Source organism: Cyprinodon tularosa, unplaced genomic scaffold (genome assembly GCF_016077235.1).
Source record: "Cyprinodon tularosa strain WSP-4 unplaced genomic scaffold, ASM1607723v1 ctg222, whole genome shotgun sequence".
Classification (NCBI taxonomy): Eukaryota; Metazoa; Chordata; class Actinopteri; order Cyprinodontiformes; family Cyprinodontidae; genus Cyprinodon; species Cyprinodon tularosa.
This window is the reverse complement of record NW_024038830.1, coordinates 1,517,456-1,527,974: the sequence shown is the minus strand read 5'-3', so window position 1 is coordinate 1,527,974 and position 10,519 is coordinate 1,517,456. Positions and strand designations below refer to the sequence as shown.

The 10,519-nt window shown below is 37.3% G+C and overlaps 1 protein-coding gene across 1 annotated transcript; it reads right to left on the bottom strand.

Moving 5' to 3' along the window:
* Positions 1–193: 193 nt before the first annotated feature.
* Positions 194–10,028, bottom strand: dhrs7 (dehydrogenase/reductase (SDR family) member 7). The gene is made up of 7 exons (XM_038286217.1): positions 9,822–10,028; positions 7,471–7,623; positions 7,281–7,387; positions 5,176–5,415; positions 4,949–5,071; positions 4,648–4,863; positions 194–489 (listed from the first exon to the last, which is right to left on the bottom strand). The coding sequence occupies exons 1-7, from the start codon at positions 9,949–9,951 to the stop codon at positions 448–450; spliced, it is 1,011 nt and encodes a 336-aa protein (XP_038142145.1). The 5' UTR covers positions 9,952–10,028; the 3' UTR covers positions 194–447.
* Between the last annotated feature and the right edge of the window lie 491 nt (positions 10,029–10,519).

Genomic DNA, 10,519 nt, shown 5'->3' with positions numbered 1-10,519 from the left:
GATATCAAGGATGTGCCTTGGAAATATCTTGCTCTTTATGACAGTGCTATCATTTTTCGTTTACAATTCAGTTTACGGAAGTTCAAAAGGAATGTTCACAAAATTCTGTACATATTGTTGATTTTTATATGTGTAAATGTACATTCTTGAAATAAAATGTTGGCAAAAAAGAAATAAATCTTTTCTACACAGATTAGAGGGTTTTAAAAAGTTACGTCAAAAATTTTATTATGCATTGAAAGGTCAGTGCAAGTGCATCATCATTCTTGCATGTAGTCTTCAGGCCAGGTTGAAAAATGTCATCAAAGAGACTTAATACATCTGGGATGGAGGGAGCGCAGAGCTTTCAAAAGAGCTATCCTTCACCCTTAAATCTTTTCTGGTAGAAGGTAGAAAACATCCAGTGTCAGGAATGCAGTGAAGTCCTTCCCCTTCAGGATGCGTCTTTCAGGAGGTCTTTGGTTTAGTGAAGTATGCAGAGTCCGCATCCTACAACAGAAAGGGCCGACTGTCAGCTCCAATTTGGTGCAACGGTAAACAAAATCAGAATGGTACCTATTCAAGGATGAAAACTGAATGAGAGATTTTTAAATTTTCAGTAATTGTTCATGGCTACAAGCTTGACCCTGACATTGCTTTAACAATGTTGATGTCAGTGTTGAAAAATTTTGCTTGACTGGAAAAGATTTTTTTTTTCTTCATTTTCTTCTTTTATGCATCAAACTGTTCTGAAACTGGTTGGAGAACCACCTTCCTACGCGGCTCTCAGCGGTCCAGCAGAACCCGCAACATGTTGGTCGGTCGGAACTCTGATAAAAAGCTCAATGCCAATCCCTACTTGTTTCAACAAAGGCTAAAGCAAGGTTGGTAACAGCTCAGGCACTCCAGCTAAAAAAGACACGATTCAGAGCAGAATCCCTCCATTTTTCAAGAACTTTTCACAATATTCCTGAAACTGCCACTGAACTAGCCTCATTTTAAATATATTCAAATTGAAGTTATTTCTAAGCTTTATGTCCACATTAGCAAAGATAACTTTTGAATTTTGTCAATATTGACCATAAACCCGTGGAAGAAGGTGCCAAAACTGCACACATTTGTTACTTAAGTAGAAATATAGATACTGCAGTTTAAAAACACTGGTTAAAGTTGAAGTATCAACTTGACCTCTTTCCTCAAGTAAAAGTGAAAAAGTATGTGCTCCAAAAACTACCTAAAGTGTAAAGTAACCTTAAACAGCCAGATGCCACTATATGAATTGAAAGCTCAATTTTTCAACTATTTCTAAAAAAAATTCTTTGAGATAGGGCCAAGTATGAGGGAGGTCTTGTTAGTCTCCATCCCCAGATACGCTCTTGCCTGTGTCCGACCTTTCAGACATTTCAACATCTTCTTCTTAAACTAGCATAGTATAGACAATTCACATTTTCAGTTTGAAGAACACCTGCTTGTTTCTGATGACTTTCTTTAGCTAATCAATGAGTGTTTGCGTTATGAGTCATCCATTTACACTAGTTTTCTCTAGATGTGGATGGCGCCAATGATCTGCATTGGATGGAGAACATGACGTGAAATAAATATTTGTTAACATTAAACCGAAGCCAAGAGTAACGAGTAACGTTTGTTTTAGAAATATAAGGAATAGAAAGTACAGATACTGGTGTGAAAATTTAATGAGTAGAAGTCAGAAGTAGGAAGAAAAATAAGTATTGGAGTAAAGTATAGATGCCTAAAAAGTGTGCTTAAGTACAGTAACAAAGTATTTGTACTTTGATGCTTGACTCCTCTGGAAGGTGCCCAGGAAGGAGAGGAGATCAGATTTACTCCTTTGAACAACAGGTGCTGGTCATAAAATTAGAATATCATGAAAAAGTAGATTGATTTCAGTAATTCCATTTAAAAAGTGAAACTTGTATATTATATTCATACATTACATACACATATACATTACATACATTTATTTTGTTTAATTTTGATGATTACAAATGACAAAAAATGAAAATCTCAAATTCATCATATCAGAAAATTAGAATATTGTGAAAAGGTTCAAAATTGATGGCCCCTGGTGCCACACTCTAATCAGCTAATTAACTCAAACCACCTGCAAAAGCCTTTAAATGGTCTTTCAGTCTAGTTCTATAGGCTACACAATCATGGGGAAGACTGCTGACTTGACAGTTGTCCAAAAGACGACCATCGACACCTTGCACAAGGAGGGCAAGACACAAAAGGTCATCGCTAAAGAGGCTGGCTGTTCACAGAGCTCAGTGTCCAAGCACATTAATAGAGAGGCGAAGGGAAGGAAAAGATGTGGTCGAAAAAAGTGTACAAGCAAGAGAGATAACCGCACCCTGGAGAGGATTGTGAAACAAAACCCATTCAAAAATGTGGGGGAGATTCACAAAGAGTGGACTGCAGCTGGAGTGAGTGCTTCAAGAACCACCACACACAGACGTATGAAAGACATGGGTTTCTGCTGTCGCATTCCTTGTGTCAAGCCACTCTTGAACCACAGACAGCGTCAGAAGCGTCTTGCCTGGGCTAAAGAGAAACAGGACTGGACTGCTGGTGAGTGGTCCAAAGTCATGTTCTCTGATGAAAGTAAATTTTGCATTTCCTTTGGAAATCAAGGTCCCAGAGTCTGGAGGAAAAGAAGAGAGGCACTTCATCCCCGTTGCTTGAAGTCCAGTGTAAAGTTTCCACAGTCAGTGATGGTTTGGGGTGCCATGTCATCTGCTGGTGTTGGTCCATTGTGTTTTCTGAGGTCCAGGGTCAACGCAGCCACATACCAGGAAGTTTTAGAGCACTTCATGCTTCCTGCAGCTGACCAACTTTTTGGAGATGCAGATTTCATTTTCCAACAGGACTTGGCACCTGCACACAGTGCCAAAGCTACCAGTACCTGGTTGAAGGACCATGGTATCCCTGTTCTTAATTGGCCAGCAAACTCTCCTGACCTTAACCCCATAGAAAATCTATGGGGTATTGTGAAGAAGAAGATGCAATACACCAGACCCAACAATTCAGAAGAGCTAAAAGCCACTATTAGAGCAACCTGGGCTATCATAACACCTGAGCAGTGCCACAGACTGATCGACTCCATGCCACGCCGCATTGCTGCAGTAATACAGGCCAAAGGAGGCCCAACTAAATACTGAGTGCTGTACATGCTCATACTTTTCATGTTCATACTTTTCAGTTGGCCAACATTTCTATAAATCCTTTGTTTTTATTGGTCTTCAGTAATATTCTAATTTTCTGATATGATGAATTTGAGATTTTCATTTGTTGTCATTTGTAATCATCAAAATTAAACAAAATAAACATCTGAAATATATGAGTTTGTATGTAATGTATGAATATAATATACAAGTTTCACTTTTTAAATGGAATTACTGAAATCAATCTACTTTTTCATGATATTCTAATTTTATGACCAGCACCTGTACATACAAGGCAATATACAAGGCAGAACATCTCCCTGGACATTATTGCCTTGCTTTGGAACACTGGTGGCACGATCATAATGTGGAGGACAGGAAAGCCTAACAGAGTTAAAAGCTGAATAAATTACAATCCCAGAAGACAACCTGTTTGTGTCTTAAAAAGGTAATAGTTTGGATTTATTTAATGGAAAAAAGCAGTGTTGTATAAAGTACTGAAATGTCGGAGTCAAGTAAAAGTATAAGTACCTCTCCAAAATATGACTTTGGTAAAAGTCCAAGTCACTGACTGAAATGTTACTTGACTAAAAGTCTTAAAGTATCTGAAATGGCTTGTACTTAAGTATAAGTATTACTGTAAAAATAGATGTACTCAAGTAATGTAGTGAAAAGTATAAGTAAAAAGTAAGTGCTGTTTTTACATTTTTTTTAAACTTTGAAGGTTAAATTCACTTAAAATAATATAAACAACCAAGTGTAGGATAAATTTAGACTGGCTTTGCAAAACAGGCGTATCTTATTGGTGTTGATAAACAAGCCCATGCAAGACCCGATTTTGTAGTCAGTAGGTGGGGTGAAAACACTTGCGTTTCTCTCGCACTTTTTTATTTTTTAAACTTAGTAACTAAACCAAACATTGAAAATGTATCAGAGTAAAAGTATGCAATTAAGTTCGTAAATGTAGTGAAGTAAAAGTGAAAGTTCTCAAAAAAAATTTATACTGTAAAAAGTACTCCAAAATATACTTAAGTACAGTAGTAGAAAAAAGTGATTGCTTTAGTTCAATCTGCGTCTATTCACATAATATCCAACATGTCTGAAACCAAATTGTAAGAAACACCTTATTTTAATGGGTTTATGCAACAGCTTAACCTAAAAAAAAAAGTCCTAACATAATAAAATAATAATATGCATTTAAACACAGCAGAATATGGCTACATAACACTGTGGTCAAACACTCTCCATCCAATCTAACTGAGCTTGAACTATTTGTTAAGACTTATGAGTCAAGCTTTAGCCCCAAAGCTGATGGAGATCTATGCCCCCAACACCTTCAGGTGTAAACTCAGCCACGCAGGGTTAAACAATGATAAACCCTTGGATGGATGAATACATAAACATAATACTGACTTTTATGCGCTTTTCCACTTGCAATCACCTCTATGTAGCATTGATTTTAGCCTCATTAAAGTCAAGCACATACCAGACCAGCTTTGAAATTCTGCACCCTTTTTCTTCCCAACAAGTTGGTCATGGCCCAGGCGACAGTTGGCGCATACTGCCAGGCGTAGTAAAACAGGAGGAAGGGCTGCTGGGCGATCCACATTTCCTTCACATCGTTGGCAATCCCCACTAGCATCAAACGCACACAGCGACTCGTCGGCATCTTGTGTTCCTGGCTGCCAACTGTGGCCACGGGCTAAGAGAGGAGACGTTACTGAGAACAGAAATAGCCATTGTGCCACATAAAGTGGAAAGAAGCAAGAGCAAATAAAATGTGTTACCTTGCTTAGTTCTTCAGTGAAGGCATTGTCGACGATCTGTGACTGCACTGGCCCTGGACATACCATGCTGATGAGAATATTTGGAAAGTCTGTCAACTCAGTTCTAAGGGAGTTAAAGAAACCCTATGGATGAAAAAAAAAAATAATCCACAAATTATGCTGTGATAACAGAAATGATCATTTACAAATGTAAATGACTGAAAATGTGGATTTTAAAATCCCTTCACCTGGAGAGCGTGCTTGCTTGCAGAGTATCCCGTTGCCAGGGGTGCCCCAGCCAGGCCGACCACACTGCTGACGGTCACAATACTGCCTTTGCCTCTCTGGGTCATATGGGGCAGCACCTCCTTGGTCAAAGACACCGTGCCAAGGAAGTTGAGCTCCATTAAGGCCTGATACACCTCAACACGGGTCTCCAAGCACAGAGAGCGCTGACTCCGCCCCCCATTGTTAATTAGGACGTCAATCTAAGGATAACATTCGGAAAATGTCAGTTTGAAACTTAAAACACACAAAGTGGAACCAGTTATCCTGACTGTCTTTGTTTTGTTTCTAAATGGTTAAATAATAGAAGCTGCACATAGACGGCGTCCCAGGGAAGTTTTACATGTGCTTGCATGAAACTTCAGAACACTATAATGCTTTCTCAACTATCCTTTCAGTATGCTCAGAGGGAACATCATCTTTAAGGATGTTTCTCAAGGTCTAGCACTTGGATCGCTTCTTTTTATCATCGCCAATAGTTATCTTGCTCTTAATATGCCCAATAATAATGTTCACCATTGATTGATGATAGTCAAATATTTTGCTACGCCTCACAAGAAATGTCTCTCACTAAGCTTTCAAATACCTTCAGTATTAAAAAAAAAAGAAAACACAAAACATTTTTGTTTAAGAGCAGGAACAATTATAATCATTTTAAAAAGACAAGAATTAAATTATTAAACGGCAGACCTTCCCCTCCAACTGGGCTTAGAGATTTATCTTATAGCCACATAGTGAAAATATCTTGGCATTTCTGGCATCTATATAAAAAAAATAGAACTATGGATTTTTATTTTGAAAATGTTTCTGATTTTACTTTTAAAGCCAAACAGATTTGTTTCTGAAACCTTTATGTTGGTATTGAATTATGGTGATGTTTACACCCAAGGGACCTGGCCTGTCTTACTTAAATTTATAACAAAGGTCCTACAATGAATTACATATCTGAGGGTTGACAGGTCTCCCCTATCCATCAAAAGATTCAATAAAGGGTCGATCCCCTTTAATAAAACAATACTATCTACGTACATAAGCTATTTAAAGCAAAAGATTGTTTGATGCTTCTTCACCTTCTCATGGTCCTGAGGGAGCTAGGAAAGAGGTATGTTTAAAATATTCCAACTTAAATTACCGTAAATTCCGGACAATAAACCGCTACTTTTTTCCCGCGGTTTGAACACTGCAGCCTATAATACAGTGCGGTTAATACATGTTTTTTTTTTCAACGGTTGCAGTGTGAAAACATCCAGCATCACCGGCGGGTTTCGGAACGCTGGGCTGCTGCGGGATAAAGAGGACCGCGAGTGATCAAGTGAGAGCGACAAGGATGAGACTGAAGTCAGTGACAGCATCCTGAAGCTGTTCCATTCAGACACAGAGGAATAGGACTTTGAGGGTTTTAGTGCGCAGGAGGAAGAAGAAAGTGATTAATGACTTTTCCTGGTCGGCTGCAATGTTCTGTGCGTTGTTTAATTAAAAGTACCGGTATATGCAGCGTTATTTGCGTGTTACCGACACATACGTATGTTTAAATGTGTTACAGGTAGTCTGAAAAAAAAAAAAAAGCATTTATAATATGTACCGTATTTGTTTGTTTTATCATACGGATTAAATCAAATGTTAAAAAAATGCTCACGTGTAATATCTTTATTAGTAAATAGCTCATACAACGTGGGAAACCTGCGGCTTAAAATCTGGTGCGGCTTATAAAAGTATTTTCTTTCTAAAATTAGAGCGTGCAGCTTGTAATCAGGTATGCTCTATAGTCCGGAATTTACGGTACTTGCAGAGTTTTATATGCGTCAAGGAGCTGTTCTCTTTAATAGATAATAATTTTTAATCAGTTAATAATTGATAGTTTTTACAATTTTAAAATAAGTACATCATGTCTAAGGCTACTTTAAAACTTTTGCTTCTGATGATTTTACTTTTTAAGATGTCTTTGTTTTATTCCTGCTCACTTAGCTCAAAGATTTTTCCATTCAAATTCGGGTTTCTTTGTTAAAAAGGAGGAATTAAGTGAATGTTAAATTACAAACTGTTAATGAATGAAATCTGGTGCCCTTACATGCCCGAAGTATTCAATTGCAGTTTTTGCTTTTTCCATGTGCGACTTCCTGTCCAATAAGTCAAGAGAAAGAACAAGAATCTCCTCATCTTTCAGGGAGGAATTCTCTAAAAAGGAAAAAAAGTAGACTGGTGAAAACTGGAGAGATGAAAGATAAAGGTGAAAATGATTTTAAAACCACAGAACTGACCCAGACATTGACGTTTGACTCGTTTAAGTTGGTCTTCACGGCGGGCAGATAGGATGAGACGTGACCCGCACCTCGCCAGCTGATAGGCCAGTTCTTCTCCAATCCCACTGGAGGCTCCAGTGACCCAGACCACCAGCCCTTTTAGCTTGGTTTCTAAGAATAAAACAAGATGCAATAACGCCTCTAATTAATTCACAGTTATCTTAATACAGAACATTTGTAAACTTTTTATCAGTTTATGAACTTCTTAGCAAATTGGTTTGAAAATAAAATTGCACCACTTGGGTCCCTTGTTATTGAAATATCTTAACTATTTCAACTTTTCTAAATGTATGGTTTCTTTTTTTTCTCTCTTTTAGGAAACAAAAATGCTATCAATACAAAATAGATATTTTGCAGGTTACTTGTTTGAAGCTGTGGGTTAAAAATGTCTGAGTAGTATGAGCCGATACATCGGCTAACCGATGTTTTTGACCAATATTTCCATTTTTTAAACTTTTTTTCTTGTTTCTGCATTTTTGTCTTGTAAATGAAACATGTTTTTTTTCTGTCAGACTCCTATTAATTGAAGCACTATTAAATCAATCCTGCTTCACAGCAAAATGCAGCAGGTAGTCAGGTCCCTCCACCTACTGAGAAACAAGTCAAGCAACAGTTAAGTAGGAAAAAAGAGCTAGATTGGTTAAGATAAATAAAATATTGTTTGCTTTCAAAATCATATCTAGTTAACTCCTGCATTCCCAAAGAAGAAGAAGTAAAGTAAAAAAATATGTATTATTACGATGGTACATTTGCCCGGTTCTTAATCTACCTATATATTTATGAGACAGATGCATCTGAATGCTACTTGGGTTTCTAAAGGATAATTTTGCCGCACATGGTGAGAAATTCCTCAGAACAAAGCAGATATGTTGGTAATTTATATTCGATCATTAAGTTTTCTCCTGCTATAAAATATCCAAGTGTCTGCTGGTTTATCCAAAGCAAGCCTGAGGTGTGAATGTAGTTTGCGGATGCTTGTCGGCTGCAAAGGAAACTGTGCGAACCAAGGACAAATTGATCAGTAACAACATTCAACATCATTTTCTGATCGGCGCATTTCTGCTTCCACCCCCCCCCAATCACTAATGCTATTAATTTGTTTAAAATTGGTGTCTTTGCAATACCCAACAGATTAATTGATTTTTATTTAAAGGATGTTTCACTCCCACACAGTAGCTCTGGTTTTTGTATTTCTGTTTCTGTCTCCTTGAACCCCAGTCAGCTTCGGCAGATGGCCGCTCACACTGAGCCTTGATCTGCTGGAGGTTTCTTCCTGTTAAAAGGGAGTTTTTCCTCTCTTCTGTCGCTAAAAGCATGCTTAGAGAGAGGGATTAACTTCGAGTCAATGAGTCGATGCAATCAACTGATTTTCCTTTGATAGAAAACTTTGAATCAATTTGACTGTATGATCTGGTGAACTGTAAAGTGCCTTGAGATGACGTGTGTTGTGAATTGGCTCTGTATAAATAAACTGAATTGAATTAAATGTTGCAGTGTTAAAGTAACACTTAAAGAGTACATTTGGTCCCACACCAAGTCAGAGTGGGATCAATTGTACTCTTACACTGCAACATTTGCCACATATTTAGATGGGAAATATCTTTGAGGAGCAGAATGGTGCAAACATAATAAATCAAAGGATAAAGTACGCCCTTTGGATTAACTTCATGTCCCCAAACACTGTTTCAGAATAATCCTTGGCCTTACAGCCAATGTAGATGGAAACTTCTTCAATGTTCTTTAATAAGATTTCTATATTAAATGGGAAATCTAGATTTACTTTTTTGTTCTCTAATTTTAATAGTATAGATGTTAGGAGGTGTCCAGCTCAGAGCCAGTGTCCTGCAACATTTGCATCATTTTGTTTTTGACCTGACACCTCTGGGCCACCGTACATCCCTGCTTGATCACTCCTGAACTAGCTGGCTAAATCATCTCCTGCAGAGGTCAACTAGTTATCTATGTATTTTAATATTCAGTTTTAAATCCTGCATTTTGAATGCACTATTCAGAAGAGAAAGAGCAAATAAATAAATAAATGCATTCATTTTCTGCCTTTTAATTTACAAATTAAGACAAATTATACCCCCGACCCATTACATTTGATCAGGTAATTTTGACCCATAATGCAAAGGTTTTACACTCCAGTTACACATGCAAAGGTGCAAAGATCACCTGCAGCAATTTAAACCTTATGCAATAAAGTCCTGCTATCAATCCCTAATTATCTATCTTCATATTTCACGGCTGCAAACAACACATTTTGTGTCAGTTGCACACTGTTCACACATTAATGCTCCTGATCTCACCTGGTCTGTGTCCTGTTAGACTGGCCCTCAGGAGCGTGAAGTCAGCGTCCCCAAAAATAAAACACACGATGTGGACCAGAAAACAGAGAGGAATAAAATACCAGAGGAGAGAGGAAATACACCAGTCCATGAGGAAGGAAAGCCGGAGTTTGACTCCGAGACTGAAACTATTGATGAGGGGAAGCTAACAGCTAATAACGTCACTTCCTGCACTTAAGGATTTTCAAAATTAAGGTCAGGAACTGCTCACTATAAGGGCAGAAGCTAGTAGAAACATTTTGTTTTACTCAGAAACTTGGCCAGATATTTTAATAGAAATTCAACAAACACTATATAGAATAAATATGATGGGTTAAATAATAAATTTTGTATGCATACCAGCACATTATGAAGTTAAAGGAAATTAGCAGGTAGATAATGCAGCAAAAGAAGCTGTTAGAAATTTGTCAGTGGATTTAATTACTACCCTAAGCAAAAAGTAATATACTTGAAGTAAATTCTATTAAGAATACTTAAGTATAAATATAAGTTCAGAAAGTATACCCGAAAATATGTACTTTAGTGTACCTGGAAGTATTACTGAAGTGATTCTTCTTCAAACTAAATTGGGATATTTTTTTAAGTTTACTAAGTATACTTAAAGTATACTTTAAACATTAAAGTAAACAATAGTATAGTCAAGTACACTTGACTATACT